Source organism: Ctenopharyngodon idella, chromosome 8, assembly GCF_019924925.1.
Source record: "Ctenopharyngodon idella isolate HZGC_01 chromosome 8, HZGC01, whole genome shotgun sequence".
Taxonomy (NCBI): domain Eukaryota; kingdom Metazoa; phylum Chordata; class Actinopteri; order Cypriniformes; family Xenocyprididae; genus Ctenopharyngodon; species Ctenopharyngodon idella.
In genome coordinates this window covers 16381849-16401909 of record NC_067227.1, presented here as the reverse complement: position 1 = coordinate 16401909, position 20061 = coordinate 16381849, and the positions used below count along the sequence as shown (strand labels likewise).

General features: G+C 36.7%; 1 protein-coding gene across 2 annotated transcripts in view; it reads left to right on the top strand.

Moving 5' to 3' along the window:
- Nucleotides 1-20061, top strand: part of ncs1b (neuronal calcium sensor 1b) — a 39336-nt gene that overhangs the window by 6907 nt on the left and 12368 nt on the right. For both annotated transcript variants that reach the window (XM_051903658.1, XM_051903657.1), the window contains 2 exons: nucleotides 8891-8915; nucleotides 18784-18922. In XM_051903658.1, coding sequence (XP_051759618.1) covers nucleotides 8891-8915; nucleotides 18784-18922 — 164 coding nt within the window. The remainder of the gene's footprint in view (nucleotides 1-8890; nucleotides 8916-18783; nucleotides 18923-20061) is intronic.

Below are 20061 nucleotides of genomic sequence, written 5' to 3'. Positions count from 1 at the left end.
CTAATCAAGGTCTTCAGGATTACTAGAAAGTTACAGGTTGGTGAGTTTGATCAAGGTTGGAGCTAAGGGTACATTTACACAACAACGATTTACTAAAAACGGAAAAGTTTTTTATTTGCACTTCAGTTCACCTACAGGCGACAACGTTGTCAAAACGATCCGCATAAACGATTATAACGCTGTATTATGCATGCCAGGCCAGTAGTTGGCGATGTCACTTTGTAAAGAAACACTAGGTATGCACCTATAGACTGAACACTTAATACACATGTGCATGAGATCACCATTTTCACAAATTTGTCTTTTTGTAGTTTACACCAAGACAATAACGGTATAGTTTTCAAAAACTTGCACATTGAATCCCGCTTTCAAAAGTTTGAGTTGTGTAAATGAACGGCCAAAACGCATAAAATTTTCCATTTTTAGTTGAAAATGCAGTTGAGTAAAAGGCCAATTACTGTGTAAGGGTTATTTTGATAGCACCTCCCCCTTCACTATGTAAGGAAAGCTGCGACAGTTGAGTGCATGAAGTGTTTAACATTCCATACTTCGTTTTTTTTTTCGGTTAATTAAGTGTGTCGACTGGTTACTTGAAGTGCACTTTTTCTTTTTTGAATTTTCATTATGAACACACAACTCACACTATTTGTACTACAAAATAGCATAGAGTAGTGCAAAAGAATGCACATTGGTACACACCAGTGTAACCAGTGTACACCGGTGTAAGCTACAATAGAAATTAAGAATGTTACTCAGTATTTAGATTTACAACAAAACTCATTTACAATATGTAACATTCTAAAACTCTATTTTTACATCTATACTGACTAAGAACAAATAGCAAATACCTAACCTGACCATTCGTTTATCAAAGGAGATTCAAAGGTGATTTAGGAAGCCTAATATAAAACAGATCTAATTTCATCAAACCTATGAAAAGAAGCCAAGACACTGTTAGTAAATACTGTCTGTGTTAATAAGTAGTGAATGCTTAAAGTAGGCAGTGCTGGTTTGAAGTCATGCAGATATAGAATGGAAAGTGACAGCCAATGGCTTCCTAATGAAGGTGTCTGCTGTGCATTGGGCTCAGTGGTGGGTGCTACATGGAAAGGCGCTGGGCAGGAAATTGCAGCATGCAGGGAAATGTGCCTCCGTGCTGGGATGGACTTCATGCCTCTTTCTTTCTTTCTTTCTTTTTCCTTCTTTTTCTTTCTTTCTTTCTTTCTTTCTTTCTTTCTTGTCATGCTCTGTCTAAGTCTCTCTCTCCCATTTAATTGCCTCTCTGTGAACATGGAATGGAATACTGTAATTAAGGCCTTATCAGCTCTGCTTTGCAACGAAGGACATTGCATTTCCTTTTCTATCCATGTATCCCTCTTAACTACCCCTCTCTCCTCAGCAGTCCCTTATCTTTTCCCTCTTTTTTTCCCCATCCCCATTTGTAACCGTCTTCTCCTCCTTTTGTTCCTCCACGTCTTTCAACTCTCTATGAGCTCAAGCCCATAGCTTGAAATTATGTTTTAATCAGAAAGAAGTCTTCAATTTTTTTTATTTTTTAGGATTGCCTTAGCTCTATTGTCTGTGACTACTGTAACAAGGTGAAGTAAAGCTATATAATGTAACATTTAGGCTTTAAATACAATTGTTTTTGTCGTGTAGGATGACCAGGAAATACCAATGTTGATCAAAATGTATCTAAAAATGTATCAAAAGGTACAGTAATAACAGTAATATTGCAAAATATTATTACAATTTAAAATAACTGCTTTCTATTTTAATATATTTTTAATCTTTTCCTGTGATGGCAAAGCTGAATTTTTAGTGGCTATTACCAGTCAGTGTCACATGATCCTTCATTACTATAAATGTTGAACAGTTGTTGTAGTCTAATGATTTAATAATTTAGTTATTTTTGTCATTAAGGCAAAAAATAAAGTACTTTCTGAATATTGGAACACTAAACATAAATTGGCTTATCTCTATTTAACTTGGGCAGTCTTTAGTCTTCATAGTTGCAGTTTAGTCCGAATGTCTTTTTAACTAAGAAACTACTAAGCTGGTTTATATTGATTCACCATGATTTATCCATATTAACCTGTGCTAAATAAGCATATATTATATGTAAAACATGTTTAAAATGAAGCTGAATTCATCAGTGCCATACACTTAGACTTTTTTTCCCCCCAAATTTAACAGCTGGCGTCGGTCTCTCTCTCTCTCTTCATTGCCATCCCAGATGTAACCGACTGATTCAATCTACAGTTTCAGCCATTTCACGTCTGTATTTTGCATATGTTTATGGCAATTAAAGGACAGCTTAACTTGTTTTACAGCTGTGGAGGCTTGCTGCTGCAAGTGTTTATTTCTCATGAGTGGGCTACATGATTGAGTTTTTTTGCGTGGTGAAGAGCATAGGGAAGCGTGCATGAATACAGGCTAAATTTTAATGTAGGCAGAAGAATTTTCATTCTGCCAGGAAGACCTTGATCAAAAGCTTATCAATCAGCACACTGGCTCGCCTATTCAGTGTGGTAAAAGATTTTCCATGGCATTTAAGTACAAATACGAGGCACTTCTCTTCTGTTGGGTTATGTAACATTGGCTGATGGCATTTTCATAGCAATCATTAGATTATTTAATGGAGGACATCTCTTGGTATTGATCGAATGTAAGCTATTGTAGCAGCTCTGTGGAGAATTGTAGCTTCAAAGAACTACAGTATTGGGCATTAGAGAACTGAATAATTTAATGAAGCAAATTTAAACAAAGGCCTATATGCCAGTTCAATGCCAGCTCACATCATCTATGTATTAGGCTCCAGTAGCGCTTTCTTTGGAGAGATCCCTAAGCACTTAGAGCAGTAGCGCAATAGCCCCATTAAAGTTTTGCCCTTTCAGTTAGGAGATTTGCATACAATTGACATTTTAGGTTCCCTTCAGAGTTTTAGTGGCTATATAGTCCAAATGAAATATGAGTGTGTGAACTTTTAAAGGACTAATTCACCAGAAAGAACCAAATGAACATTCTGTCATCATTTACTCACTCTCATGCCCTCATATGACTTTTTTTCTTCTTCTGTTGAACAGAAAGAAAACATAAATCAATCCTAAAAGGAAAGCATATGAGTTGTTTCCTATATTCTAGGGGCGTGTTCATACTTGGCAGGTTTGTTTTGTGCACCAAACAAGCGGACTGAGACCCACATTTTCGGGGGGTCTCAGTCCATTTCCAAAACAACTCTGTGCAGTTTGACTGAAATATGAACACCGCATTGACCAAAGACATCTAAACAAACCAAAAACAGGATGTAATGTCACAAGATTCGACCCTAAAAAATGTTGCCCATTACAGTTCTGTACAGGCTTTAAGAAACGCATTTCCTTGCAGTAGATCTTTATTTGTGTGTGAAACAGAGGATTTGCTGGTGCGGTCTTGACCCCTTTACACAGTTTATAAGTTCTTCATGAGTTCTCAGCTGAATACACATCATAAAAGCTGTCCAATTAGGTTGTGAACCTATCTTTAATATTTTTGTTTTATATCTTTAGGTTCGGTGTTAAAAGATTAGTTCACTTTCAAATGAAAATTTGAGGGGGTTAATAAAGGCCTTCTGAAGCAAAGCGATGCGTTTGTGTAAAAAAAAAAAATCCATATGTAACAAGTTAAGAAGTAAAATATCTAGATTCCGCCAGACCGCGTTCCGTATTCGACTTACCAAAAAACGGAACTAGTGTCGCATCATTTAAGCTTTTTCCATAAGTTGAATAGGGAAGGCGTAGACGTAGCATAAGCTTTTTGAACTGCAAGAGTTTTACGCTTTCTTAGTAAAGTTGAATACAGAAGACGGTGTGGCAGAAGCTAGATATTTTACTTCATAACTTGTTAAATATGTTTTTGTTTTTTTTACACAAACGCATCTCTTCAGAAGGCCTTTATTTACCCCCCGGAACCGTGTGGAGTATGTTTATGATGGATGAATGCACTTTCTTCAGCTCATACTCGTTGATCCCTCTCACTGCCATTATAAAGCTTGGATGCGTCAGGATATTTATTAATATATCACAGATTGTGTTCATCAGAAAGAAGAAAGTCATATACACCTAGGATGGCTTGAGGGTGAGTAAAGCTTGGGTAATTTTTATTTGAAAGTGAACTAATCTTTTAAACAGAATGAACGCTAAGCGAACCAAGATAAAATGTATAAATGTTTCTTTTTGGTCCGGACCAAAAGAACCAAAATAACCAAACTACAAGTGTGAACACACACTAGGCGTACTGAAATCATAAGATTTGTAATTGAGATATTTTTTTTTAACTTAAAAAAAAACATTTTATTCAAAAGAATACTTGTTTTTAATTCGAATTGAAGGGTTAAAAAATAGCACATCTTTTATAATAATTATTTTTTTATTTTTTTTTATTTTTTTTTTTTTTTGGAACTGGACAGCCCTCCTTCCTCATTCTGTCCTTCCTCGTTCTCTTTCATTATATTGAGTGGTCACCTTTTGTGTTACACTGAAGTAAATCAGTAAATCACGCAGGTTTGCAAAGTATTTTCATTGTTTGGGTGAACTGTTCCTTTAATTGCCCACAGTTATTGTGCTGTGCCAGTATGTCTAAAGGGGCCAGTCATTTCCTTCTCTGTCACGCTTTTCTAAATCTCTTTTTCCAAAGCTTGAAATACAAATGATTTGTTTACCCCTATCAGAACAATCCGCCTCAACAATGATTTCCTGTGATTTTGCAAGGAGGCACATCACAATATCTGAAAAGAGCTTGCCACTGTGTGGTTTCCAAGCGATTAGTGGTCTTAGTACAAAGAGAGTTTGGCTGCAGAAACAAAAAATGTCATTCATAAAATTGAAGGATGGTAGTTTCAGTATAAACAAGAAGCCAGCATGAATTCACAAAATTTCCTCTCAGCAGAACCATTTTAAAATGTGCAACATTTTAGACATGCAAATGCTAATGTTCAATAGTGACACAGGAGGGTCTGCACACATTGACAGTGTCCGAAACCTGAAAAATGTTGACTTCTCAGGCAGAATACAGTGGTAAGAAGTCATCATGGCATGTTCGAGTCCAATGTTTGCATAACATCCTACTAAAATGCCTCCATCTGGGCAATTTTTCTAAGGGCAGCATAGATGCATCATTTGTTGCCTACAGCAGTCTCAGCAGGATTTCGCTGAGATTATTTCTAATCATTGCTGCCCAAAATTACAGAGTAATTTTGGCTTTGCCTTTTCTCGAAAATTCCAATGCTATTTTCTGCATTTTTTTTTTTTTTTTGCAGTGAAAACTCATGAATAATCATTATGTAATTGTGAAAATAGTGTAAGTTACAGAACCTTCATACAAAAATATGTCTGACTAGTTGGGCAGGAAGGCCCAACTATTGACTGATGGCATAAGGTATTAGCTCTATATTTGCTTCAATTGGTCAAGGATCGCCCACTTAGGTAGGAAGAGGTCTTCTGAATAACATGAAAAGTGACTAATAACATTTGGTTTTGTTCGACGTCATATTTGGTGTGGGTAAATGTTGCTACAATAGCAGACTGGTGCACAAACATACTTCATTCAAGATTGGCATAAAAAGTAAAGCAAATAATGGTTCAACAATCTGCATTAAAACACATACGAAATTAGTTGGAGATGTCTGTAAAGTTTGTGTTTTTGATCCATCTAAAATTAATAAGCACAAATTACTTCAATGGTGTGCACTTTGTCAATAGTGTTCACTCTTGGTATACGTCTTTTTGGAGCATGTCTCTCCAGCTTTTAGTTCTCACAAACAATTCGGGTTATCCAAAAACAACACTAAATTGTCGGGCTGTGATATCAGGGTTGGTACTTTCATATTTACCCACGTATGTTGTCTGTGTTTGCCCTTTTCAGTGAAGTCCAGCCTTTAGTTGCTCATGTGAATCACTCTTGAAAACAGCTTTGTTTTTTCGTGGCGGACTGTTGAAGGCTACGCTCAGACTGGTTTGTTGCGCCAATAGTTTTACAATTTATTGCACTTTGTTAGTCTTCTAGTTGTTTACCTATAGCAGCTAATAAATGACGTCTCATTCACAGGAAATAGCTTACTTCAGCACTGAAAAATGCAGCAAGCTCTGTTCACAGTATACATCTCAGTGTGCTATTTGAATAGCCAAGAGAGTTCTACCTGTTTTTCTAGACACAAGGTGTCCAAGTCTCTTTACTTTGTCTCTCTTAATCACTTTCTCTTCATCTTTTTCTCACAAATGATCGCCCAGTCAAATCTTCAAACACTTTTCCTGCCTCTTTGATAGACCCTCGCTGCACAAACTGTTAATGATTATCAACAAACAATGAATTCCCTAACTAATCAAACAGCAACTAGTCAAACATGACAGAATAAGTGGTTACACTTTATTTTACAGTACCGTAGTTACATTGTAATTACTCAAATAAGTACTGAGTACTATTATTTAACTACATGAACTTACTATAGAGTTACGGTTAGGGTTTGGTTTCGGGTTAGTTACTTGTAATTATGCATAATTTACTGTTATTACTATAGTAAGTACATGTAGTAACGTGTAACTACGGCACTGTAAAATAAAGTGTTACCGAAGAAGTAAATCTATAGTTATTTGCATGCATTTGTCAGATATACACTAAACCCATGTTGTGCTGTAGTTGACATACTGTTTTTGGCTATGTGTTGTTTCATTGTGTTGGTTACGTTATTCGGTCATTGTTTTCAAGCTTCTAGGTTACTGCTGTTTCCCAGCAACAACATAACTGTGCTATCCCAGTACTAGGGTTGTGTGGGTACAGTTTCATAAAGCCTTCTCCTTATAATGCTTTACCCAAAATGTCATCTGTTACATGAGGGAACATGTATTTTTGACAAATCCCTGCTTTGTTTATGAGGTTGCCCACGTCTGTACCCAATCAGTCAAATATACTTGCCTGTTCTATAGAGGTGAGATGCCCAGGGAGAACAGGAAGCCACACCAGGAGGATTGTGTTATGTGAAAATAAGAATACTTTTTAATTTGTTTAATTTGTAAGAAACTACAGTATAATGAATTGATCGATAAATAAAAGCTAAAAGGTGTTTTGTGTGTGTACTAGGGCTGTCAATGTATATGTTAATTTAGTAGATTAAATATGTTATTAATTTTAATTAATTCAAAATTATATACACCCTGACTCATACTGTACATTCTTTAATAATTCTCTACCATTTGAGCAAAGCACCACTTTTAAATGATCTTCATTTGAGGGCTTTTCTCAAGAAATATTGAAAAAAATGATTATTTGTGTTTATTTTGATTATAATGATTGATTTATTGAATTAATCAGGATATCATGTAATTAATTTGATAACATTTTTTAATACATTGATTGCACTTGTATGTATCAAATAAGATACTGTAGACATACAGTATTTATTTTTCCATTTAGATTGAAAATTACATAACTGCAGTAGTCCATCTTTACGCATATAAATATCTATGCATAGCCATGCACTTCAAGTTTGTTAGTGAATGTCTCTTGGGGTCCAGTTATGAAAGCTGTCTCTCAGAATGTAAAGATGAGAGTAATGTGATATGTTGTCTGAGGATTGCTCTTTAGTATTTGTGTAACGGTTCTGTTCTGTATAGTTCTGTTTTACTGTAATTGTGTTCTGTTTTCCCTCTTTCTGGTTTGTTCCCTGTGATTATTAGTTTCCATAGCTCCTGGTTAATTCTGCACCTGTTTCTGTTCAGTTCATTAGCTCTCCCTTGTATTTAAAGGGTTCACCCCAAAATGAATCAGTGACATGACATATAGCCAAGTACGGTGTCCCATACTCGGAATTTGTGCTCTACATTTATGCCATCCAAGTGCACACACACAGCAGTGAGCAGTGAAAAGACACAAACACACACCCAGAGCAGTGGGCAGCCAATTTTTGCTGCAGTGCCCGGGGAGCAGTTGGGGGTTCAGTGCTTTGCTCAAGGGTCTCACCTCAGTCTGTGTACTGAGGCTGGAAGAGAGCGCTGTACATTCACTCCTCCCACCAACAATTCCTGCTGGTACTAAGATTGAAACCCGCAACCTTTGGGTTACAAGTCTGACTCTCTAACCATTAGGCCCCGACTGCCCCTAAAGTTGTCCCACTAACACAAAACTATCGCTGTACGATTCCTCTATTACGCCCAACGCCGGCATTGCTTTTAACTTTTTTTTTAAGTTAACTCTGACAGGTCGTGTATTCAAGTCATTTCATGTTTGAATTTGATGTGACAAAGCACTGATATCTAAGTGGGTGAATTGTTTAATTAATTCTTTAATTACCAATTTGTGGATGTGGAACATGCACGAAAACGAGAGGTGGGATTTATCACGTGAACAGAAAAATAGACCAATCATACAGCAATGGACGCATTGACTTCTTTCACGTGACTTTTACTTATTCATTCTCAAACCCACGCCATGCTTTAGGGCAGTGGTCACCAACCTTTTTAAGCCCAAGATCCCTGACCTCGACCTTTATGAAAGACAATGATTTAGTTAAAGGGGTCCTATTATTCTTTCCCCCGCCAATTCTCTTTAGTGTGTAATGTTGGTGGGGGTCGGTAGTATGTTGTCGCCATGTCCAACAGACACAGTTTTTTCTACCCCTGCACAAGTCATGCTTGCAAAGGTGGTTCCCCTTTAAGCATTAAATAATTTTCAGTGAGTTTCAAATGAGACTGTAAAAAGTATTAGTATTATGCTTTCTAGAAGGAGACAGGCTGAATCACAAGAGGCAGTCAAACTATATTGATCATATAGGACAGTTTGCCTGACAAATCTGTTGTATTTTACTTTAGTCTTTATTCAATACTTTTTTCAATGTATTCTCTCCTATTTCCCCCTACAGTTACGGAGAAAGAGGTTCAGCAATGGTAAGTTTATCTATGTATCTATTTATATTTCTGTGTCTATCTGTTTGTCTTTCGTTCTAGTCTGTTTGGCCGTTTATCCGTTCATCTGTGCTTCTGTCTATCTGTCATGTTGTCTGTTATTCTGTCTGTCTATCTATCTATCTATCTATCTATTGTTCAATATAGTTGTATAGTTCTACACATACTCCTTTGCTCTCTGTTTATCCTCCTCCTCTCCTCCCTCTGTTGTCTGTTTTGGCACACTGAGTACATCATGCTTTTATATCTCCATCTGCTTTGGCCACTCAGCACAGCATCATTTTGCATTTCCTCTCATCATTTTGTAGTTGTGCTTCCTAGGGGAAAAATCTTAGTGTCTACCATTGAAACGCACACATTTGACAATAATATTACAGTCCATCCTTTAATTCATTTGTCCAAATGTCAGCGAGCAGGAGTGTGTAGTTTGGCACACCTCACTTAACGTCAGTCTGTCACAGAATCCAAGTGCTGGCAATTTTGCTGGCATGCCCAAGGTCAGTCCAGCCCTGGTACTGTGTGTCCCTGGGTGTTTGCCAGGCTAAATTGTTGACTCATTTCTGCTGCTGCTGGTAGACATAAAATCAGTGAGGAAGGACTTGGATGTGAGGCTGCAGTGGGACGTGAGCTAGGTGCCTTTTGAATTCCCTGACTGTAAGATCTTACTCCACCTATCAGAGTCCTGTACTGTTGCCTTTTCAGTACCCATCATTCCTTTAAGGATCCTTCCTGGGGATAAATTATGTCACTAAAGTGACAGAACTGAAGGTGCAAAAAGATGATTTTATTTTTATAATTTTAGCCACAAGTACTTGTTTGATGCACAAATGTCAGAAGTGTGTATATATTTAGATGTAAAAACCTACAAGTATTACCATACACACAGTATAGGGTATACACAAGTCTCTTATGTTCACCAAGTCTGCATTTATTTGATCAAAAGTACAGTAAAACTGTAATACTGTGAAATATTATTACAGTTTAAAATAAGTCATTACAGTTTTCTAAAATATAATTCATGATTTGGACGGCAAAGCTGAATTTTTAGCAGCAGACTCTAATGCTCAGTGTTAAATGATCCTTCAGAAATCATTCTAAAATGCTGATTGTGATAAAGTAACTTTTATTATTATCATTGTTGAAAGCAGTTGTGCTGCTTAATATTTTGGTGGAAACCACAATACATTTTCGTGATACGTGATGTTTGATGAATAGAAAGTTCAAAAGAACAGCATTTATTTGAAATAGCAATCTTTTTCAACGTTTTATCTTTCAAAAATGGTACTTAACCCAAACTTTTAAACACTATAATATAGGTTATATATAGGTTATTCTGATTAAGAACTGCCCCCTTTAGGAAGAAACCATCTGTCTGTCAAATAAAGTTGGAGTCTAAAATATAATCAGAAATGAATTAATATTTCATTAAAATATATAATATATAATTATATAAAAAATTGACACAAAACAAACAAAAAACATATTACAGTGTTTAAATAATGGCAATGTCAGTAAATAATTGGACAAAAAAACAACTAAAAATAACAGAAAATGTGTATTTTAGAATTTCTATTTGTTCAAAAGTGATAAGTACAAGTTATTTCACACAAAACAAAGCAGATTATACAGTTCTGGTCACGGATATCTAGTTAAATTGCTATTAAATTTATTGATAGAATCAGTATGTCTACGAGTTGCATAAAAGCATGTGGAACTGGTGGTTTTGAACCAGCTAACAATATTCATCAGATGGTCAGTGAACGGACTGTTGTGGCACGTTTGAGGCTGATCTTTTTTGTGTGATTGCGATTTTAATCTTTATCTTTCAATCTCAGAGCTGAAATGTAATGAAACTGACATGACCATCTTCTTCCCTCATCTCAAACTGAATTAGAGAACTATTACATTAGTCTGGCAGATTCGGTATAGTCTGAAGCATTTATTTTCCTCTTATACTAAACCTAGACATTCCATCGCTGGTAATTCATACAGAAATGAAATTCCCAGCATTGACCAGGTGTTCCTCTCACTATATGCATATAAATGACCATTTTTATGTGTGCTGATGTGCATTGATCATCCAACTACTTTGCATTGCGGTTAACAGTGCAAAGGCTGAATTAATGGCTGTGCATAGGTTAACCAACAGCCCTGGGACTGACATCTGAGCGATTAATTTAGTCATTTGTCTTTCCCTGCAGGAGCTAATGGACTCATGTGTGCTGGGCATCATAATGAAAGTCTGTATTTGAATATACTGCAATTTACTGAAGTACCGTTTAATGGCTGGTGGAGTGGAATTGCCTTAAGGTGGTGAAGCTTTAGTCAGTAGTCTTGCTAAAAAACAAAACACACACGCACAACCAAGGTCATATGATAGCTTTGTGTGCGGAATAGACTGAAATTTTAGTCGGTATTCACAGATAATCTTCCCCTCTAGTAGGAGGACCAAATCTGCAACCAGATCATTGAGTTAGTGAGTTGAACTTGAGAGAATCTAATCAGTTCAGTTTGTGAAATAAATAATTCAGACTGGTTTTGTGATCTTCAGCAGCAGATTCATTCAAAAGAGTTGACTCACATTTTGCTCACAAATTAAACATGCTACTACTCTCGTGAATTCCTGAGCTGGGTGTCAACATTTTCACAATCTTATTGTGAGACTTAAGAAGACTTTTGTGTCCATTGTAAAGCTTAAAGCTTCAGTTTCCATTTAAATGGCATGGAAAAGAGCAACCAGTACAATTCTTCAAGAAAGTTGTGTTCATAAGTAAATTATTTTTTGGACTACTATTTTAAAAAGGAAGTCTGTACTGTTGTGTAATGATTTAATGTGTGTGAGAATCGAAGTGAAGAGTAAACAAGATGGATGAAGTTTGCTATTCCTGTCTTGTGTGTTTCTCTGCTTAATAACTCCTGCTTTATACTTTATTTGTCCCTTTAAGGGAAATTTGTTTTGGGCAATACAAGTGAAGCTGCATAACAAGATACCCACATCAATAACATACCAATCACACAGTCATGTCCTTTGAACTACAGTTCAACAGCCTTGTAGCCAAAGGAACAAAATAATTTTATAGCGGTTGTATTAAAACCTTGTGGCATGAAACCATCGACCAGATGGAAGTAGTTCAATTCAGGATAAAGCACATGAGATGGGTCCAGAGTAATTTTCCTTGCCTGTTTAAAAATAATTTTGTTAAATATATACTGAAGATTGGGGTAAACCCCCAGACCAACCACTTTCATTGGCATACACACAAAATGGTTCAACTGAGATCTAAGAGTAACTGTCAAATTACCAAACCAGGCCGCTATATCATACAGTAAGATGGATTCAATACAGGCATGATAAAATAGCAACATGACCCTCTGAGGGACTCCAAAACGGCTGAACCTCTGTAAAAATGTAATTTTCTGTTGCACCTTTCAACACAAATTATCCACATGCACCTCCCAGGAAAGTTTATTATCGATAAGCAAACCTAAGTATTTGTATTAATACTCCTGACGAAAGTCACATGGATTTGAAAGCAATATTGTTCTAGGGTGAACAAGGATGTTGTTGATGCAGAAACATGTCCTACTTGGGTAATCATGTTACAGTTTTTCCTCAAACGCTTTGGCTCATTTTGTCTTAACATTCTCTAAATTGTAAGTGCAATTGTCACAGCTGTGTGACATCACAACTCTACTGCACCTCTGTAACTCATCTAAAACATCTCGCTTCAAAACCTAGTTATTGTGTCAGTGAATTGACCAATGCCACCAAAATGAAATGTTTTTTATACCTTCAAAATGTTTAAATGTTTTTTTTTTTCCTTTTTGTACTACCTTGTTGTTGAGACTGACTGCTTACTATACTACACAGTTTAGAGATCTGAACTTATTGTTTTGAGAAAAAATCTCATTTGAGAATTGAGCAAAAGTGATTGATAAAAAACTATAAGTGTACAACAACACAAACAAGTAACAACGTTATGCTGTCATCATATAAAGCACTGATTAAATCACTGCCTCCAGTAACTGCCAAAGAACACAGACGCAATTCAGATTCCTTTAGCGTTTCTCTTTCCATTACGAGCCAGAGAGGTTCAGAAGTGATGACAATCAAGTGAGCCACCATCAGTGCAGCTGTGTGAGGAATGGCAAGAGATTTTATTCAGGAACAAATGGCCAACTCTGTTGAAGACATTTTTCTGCATTGTAAATGTGTTCAAATATAACCACTTAAAGTCCCCCTGTGGTGAAAATCAAGTTTTTAATGTTGTTTATATGTCTATGTGGTGTTTTTAATATGCTTTTAGACAAACCATGCGCAAATTCATAAGTCAACACCATTGCTGAGTATTTTCTCCTTAAAACTGCAGTGAATCACAGACAGTCTCAAAAATGCGGTTTGAAATTGCTAGTGTTTTCACAAACTACCTTGTAACCAATAATGTCAATGTATGATCGTCAACGAGTGGATCTCTGAACTGGTGTGAGTGAGTGGAGGCGGGGCTAATTTGCATATTCATATAACCACGTATACTAAATAAGGAAAGGGTGTAGAGTTACATTCAATCTATTTTAAGGCATGAAGAATTTTTTTCAAGGATAAATGTTTAAATATTTCATTTTGGTAATCAAAGGTGAGTTTTAAGGGATAAAATTATTGACTACAGGGGGACTTTAATATCTGTGTGTGTGGTCTGCACTGTGACTGATTTTTTTTTTTTTTTTTTTTTTTTTTTTTTTTTTTTTTTAAGAAATTGAAGGAAAAAAAAAATTGCCCCTGTTATATATATTAAAATCCTAAGCCTTTATTCATTATCAATTAATGTATAACCAGACTACATCAAATATGATGACGTAAACCACAAACGTCAACTGACATCTATTGCCAGTCAGACCTGCGCCAAACCATAAAAAAGCTTGGACAATATTGGTCTTTTCAGCAGGGAAATGGCATATAATTATTGATTTTCACATCAGCAATCTAGACAGTCTGGACTGATATTGTAGGCTGACTTTCGTAGTAGTCGAAAATGGGACTTTTATAGACGGTTTAATAATGTGTAATAAGAGAACGAGGTGACTTTTATTAAAGTAGAAAGTGCCTTTTAGACACTGCAATCTAAAATTCCTACAGTTCATCATCACATCTCAGTGAAAGCCAAAGTTTGGGGGCTTTGTTTTCGTTTGAAATCTGAACATTTTTTAACTAGATGCTGCATGTATGCACGTCATATTTGAAGTGTAAGTGTTTTGCATTCCTCGCTTTAGAAATAAAGCGTTGCTTTGACAACAGCGGCTCCCTCAAATTAAGCGGCAATCATATTGGATTAGCCAAAAGCGAAATGCTGTTACCCCTCTCATTTGCTCAGTGCTCACTCTGTGCATGCTTAATAATGTGAAGAGTTTGAATTCTGTGTGTGTGTGTGATTGTGTTGAGAGGTAGAAGGTTGTTCAGGGCTCACTGACAGAGCGCAACAGTCCCCTCCCAAACTCCCACCACCTACAGACCCCTTTGCCAATGAATGGATAAAGCATGAATCATACTTACAGAGAACATTTTCTCCTTTCTGTTTTCTTGGAGCTGTAAAAATAGCCCAAATTGATTTGTGAATCATCCGAGTGTGCTTGACTGAGTGTTTTTTCCTGACCAGTGTGGCGTAATGGGGCAATTGCTGAGACATTACACAGTTGGCATTGCTCTGCGTGTGGCGAGAGGATGGCGTCATAAAACCACAGGAGGTTATACAGACCCATGACCCTCTGCGAGATACTTGTGTGTGAGGCAGAAAAATTTTTTGAATGGTTTTGTGGTTGTGTACAAAATCTTTCTCTGGTACACATAAATGCTGGACTTAAATGGGAAGTCTGGACTTCTCCAATAATTTAGTCCACTTAAACACCATCCCAGCAAGCTTGCATTCACATCTGCCTCCATCCAATCTACATCCAATGATTATGATCAGTGTTGGGGGTAACGCATCACAAGTAACTTTAGTTACATAATCAGATTACTTTTTCAAGTAACTAGTAAAATAATGCATTACTTTTTTTTTAATTTACAACAAAATATCTAAGTTACTTTTTCAAATAAGTAACACAAGTTACTTTGTTTTCACATTTACTGACTGACAGCTGTCCTGTCCCCATGTTGGGAGAAATAGGGTAAGTGCAGAGTTGTTGTGTGCACTGTGTAAATACGATGGTTATTGTAGTTCTAGACTAAATGTGAACATGCATTTATCCATCTCACTTGCACGAAAACATTCAGTATATGCAATCTCAGAATTTTTTATGCAAACCTGTAATAATTTACTATATTAAATGACACAAATATACTTCTCAATTTATTATCCAATGTCTTTGCTGCTGACCTTCAATGATCCAATTCAACCATACTAATAAGAAAGAATTACTTTAGATTAGATTAAGAAATAAGAGTGTTGATACTGTTGAACTTCCTTCTCCAGTATCCTATTCTTCTTTAATCCAGAATGGCAGCACAGCTGAAAGGTTTGTTTGAGCTGCGCCCTCTACTGTACAGGAGTAAATATGTATTTCCTTTAGCCTGATGGGGTGTTCACACCAGACATGACTTGCGCGAATAAATTGCGCTATTCGCGCATAGTTGGACGCTTGAACATTTGGAGTTTACTCGCTTCATTCGTGCAGGAAATTCACTTCACAACGGACGCGAATTTGCGTCATGAGAGGGGCTTCTGGCAGGCGGCTCCAGTCTCGTTTCTGCACACTTCCTCTGAATAAACACATCAACTCGTCAGCGGGAAAGTAGTTGTAAAATACGGCGAATAAGCTCAATTTGCCGGCTTTAGCTAGCTTGTAGTCTCAATATGTATTATATATAGCTCAAATTGAGTAAAGAGCGTTTTTTACAACTTACCAGATTGTCCGATCTCCTCATTCACTTTCTTCCAAGCAAGATCCTTTTTATTCCTGTTTCTTGTTTCTCTCGCTACGTCGTAATCACGTCACTACTAGAGCAAGCTCCTGATTGGTTAACGCGCGATTCCCGCGAATCACGCGTTATGCGTGTCAAACGCCCGAAACGCTCAATTCGTGCCGCAGGATGTCTATTCGCGTCTTTGCATTGACTTAACATGTAAATCACTCACGCTTAATGCCTCATTTGCGTCTGGTGTGAACGCACCATGAGGCTTATGGTGCATTCAGACCAGACGCGAATGAAGCGTTAAGCGGGAGTGATTTACATGTTAAGTCAATGCAAAGACGCGAATAGACATACTGCGGCACGATTTGCGCGAATGAGGCGGCACGAATAGAGCGTTTCGGGTGTTTGACGCGTGTAACGCGTGATTCATGCGAGTTGAAAAATCTTAATTTTGGCGAAAATTCGCTCTGCGTTAACCAATCAGGAGCTTGCACTAGTAGTGACGTGATTACGACGTAGCGAAAGGAGGCAGAAATACGAAACAACAATGGAGGACAAAATCATAGTCGCTGTATGTGGATACCCGTAGCTGTACGATACATCTTCATACTTCTATAGAAACAGGAATAAAAAGGATCTTGCTTGGAAGAAAGTGAGTGAGGAGGTCGGACAATCTGGTAAGTTGTAAAAAAAACGCTCTTTACTCAATTTGAGCTATATATATACAGATTGAGACTACAAGCTAGCTAAAGCCGGCAAATTGAGCTTATTCGCGTATTTTACAACTACTTTCCCGCTGACGAGTTGATGTGTTTATTCAGAGGAAGTGTGCAGAAACGAGACTGGAGCCGCCTGCCAGAAGCCCCCCTCATGACGCGAATTCGCGTCTGTTGTGAAGTGAATTTCATGCGCGAATGAAGCGAGTAAACTCAAAATGTTCAACCGTCCAACTACACGCGAATAGCGTGATTTATTCGCGCAAGTTGCGTCTGGTGTGAATGCCCCATTATTCATTTCACTTTTGGTGTAAAAGGGTCTTAACATTTGCCAGAAATAGAAATTGTTTTGTTGTTATTAAAAAACAAACAAGCAAGCCCAGCTCAGGTGAGAAAAAGTAACACAAAAGTAATGTAATGCATTACTTTTCATAAAAAGTAACTAAGTAACGCAATTATTTACTTTTTAGGGAGAATTATTGTAATGCATTACTTTTAAAAGTAACGGAGAGTAAGGGAGAGGGGAAAAAACTATATATACTGTTAAAACAGATTAAATCAGCGTAAAGCTGCAGTCACACTAGACTTTCAGCACACAAATTTTCTACAAAAACTGCAACAATCATAATATGACTGCAAATCCCATACGTCTTCACATACGAATTTGCAGGTCAGCGTTCACCAAACTTTGGAACACAGTGAAATTTGCTTGCGCTTGCATTTCCTGTCTCCTGCATTCGCATACAGATGAGTGGAAGTCAATGGAATGAAGAGTGTAGTGTGACTGTCCCTTTAGATATTTGTTGGTTTTCCTGCTTGTCTTAGCAGACTGTTGGCTTGTTTTAGAGGGGTTTGGGCACTTTACAGCTGGTCTGGCAGGGAAACCAGCTGCGGTCCTATTTTGACTAGTTTAATTTCATCCATTGTTTGAGGCTGTTTATTAGTAAGGTAGTGATTTTAGTACTGAGGTATCAGAGTCTGGTATCATACTGAAGCCAAAATTGGTATCAGTCCATACCAAAATGGGGTATACAAACAGACCAATATGACCTTCCGCTTGTCCTGCTCTCGTGTTAGTAGAGTCTTCTTTCCTATAAGAAGGAAGTTCCTGCCTCTTATCATCAGGAAAGGGGGAGAAAAGTAGACAAACTGAGTAAGAGAGAGGCTGATGAGAGAGTTTGTTAACTTATGACTTAAACCACTCTGAATCTCGATTAAGAGTTTCTCAGGATCTCTTCACGGTCACGTCACATAACAGCATGAATTCACATTCTTGGGTGAACTTGACATTAGTGACATTTAAATGTAATATAGCTTTTGAGTGTGACAGGCAGCTGCACAGGTGAAAATTACAGCTTGATTGAAAGGTTTGCATTTATGAGAGCTAAATAATTCAAAGTGCAGTTCTGTTGTACCCCGAAATAAAGCTCACCAGTCCTGCACAGAGCATCTAAAAATCTTGAAAATGGAAATAAAAAGTTCATTCTTTCCCATTTTTTGTTTTTGTTTTTTTTTGTATAATGTGTCTAATGCATTTAACAAAAAGTGTCACTGGAAAATAATCATTCTTTGTAAGTATGTTTGTCTTGTTTTCCATTTAAAATATGCATCCTTAAACCAAGATACATTTTTATCAATATCTGCTGAATATTTCTGTGGAACTGTAATACATTTTTTATCAGGATTTTTTGATGAATAGAATGTTCAAAAGAACAAAGAGCATTTGAAATATAAGTATTTTGTAACATTATAAATGATTTGACTGTCACTTTTGATCAATTTAATACATCCTTGCTATAATAGAAGCAGGCTTATGTGACATAATTTTGCATATATATATATATATATATATATATATATATATAAGACAAGGTTTGACCAGCTGGGCATAGTAGACAGGAGACATCAGTCTTACTACCTGTAGTTTTGTGAAAGTTTCATTCTTGTTTCATGTCATTGTCAAGTCATTGTGGAGTTCAGGAAACTGACAGATCTAGCTATAAATTATTTCTAACCTAGCTATAAATTATTTCTTACTGTCAGAAAGAGAACAGACTTCAGAGATCTCCTGAAGCTGGAGGCAGATTATAAAGGCATAAGCCTATTTTGTTAGCATGGAGATCAGTCAGTTTTCAGTCTTTTGTATCTTGCCCACTTGATACCATAACATATAAGAGATATCAAAGACAGTGTATGAAATTATAATGTTTTTTTTTTCCTCTTCCAGGTACAAGGGCTTTATAAAAGACTGCCCAAGTGGTCAGCTTGATGCTGCAGGTTTCCAGAAGATCTACAAACAGTTCTTCCCCTTTGGCGACCCCACCAAGTTCGCCTCATTTGTCTTCAATGTTTTTGACGAGAACAAGGTGAAGTGCACATCACTGTTTGGGTCTTGCACAACAGATTTTTCTTTGGGGTTGGAGACATTCTGTCAATATCTCTTTTTCTTTCTCTGTATTTTACTGATGCCCCATTCACACTGACAATGATTGTATCGCTAAAGCTCACAGGTTCATTGTTTTTTGGTGACTAGTACAATGAACAATTATTAATGACGTCAGATCACTATGTTGCTGCACATATGCCACATGCATAGGAATACATTTCTTAATGCTTTAGCGTCATAGCTTTCACTCCAACAGTGATCAAAGGACTGACATGAGTCGACCAAGTGAAGAAAACAAGAAAAATCTAAAAGTGGTTTATGACTGGATGTTTTCGAGCTTGTGAGAGTGAACCATCTGTCTGCTCAGATGTTTGTGTCATTTATAAATGTGTTTCTGTGTATGAGCTAGAGAGAAAAAAAAATGTGTGTAAAGTGTGAGATAGGTGTATGTTTACGTAAAAATGAAACTGGTGATCTGAAACCTAGTGCATCAAAGAAGCTCTCGACACCAGTGCTGTACTATAGACAACTTAATAAAGCTGCTTCCTAAGATACCCCATTTTAAACAAATTGAATGAAATGAGAGAAATGTTGATTATAAATATACTCATAATTAATTTATAATGTATAAAAATTGTTTAAAATAAATTAAAATATTATAAAATTATTTTAAAATATTAAATACAAAATTAATACATTAATTAATACAATAATTAATTAATAATTTAAATTATTATTAATATTATTAATATTTTATGTGTATAATTATGCTTATTAGACTGTCACATCATTCCTGTTGCGTCACTATTGAAAACAATTGCAAATTGAGTCTCCAATGCAGATAAATATTTGTAATACACATGGAGTCAATGTCTATGTAGAGCGTGCTCAGCAGACAGCGAGAGACCACAGGCTTCGCAACAGAGCACGTATGTATGTGGATAGGAGGTGAAAGGTTAATTATTCTCACTCTCTAGCGAATTGTGCTTGGTTCCCATTATTAATTATTCATTAAATAGCCTCGTTTTGCTATCTGTGCAATCTGTAATGTGATTAGGAGCCAGTTAGCTCTGTCAGATAAGAGTCATCTGGCAGCCAAACCACTTTCAGAGATCACAC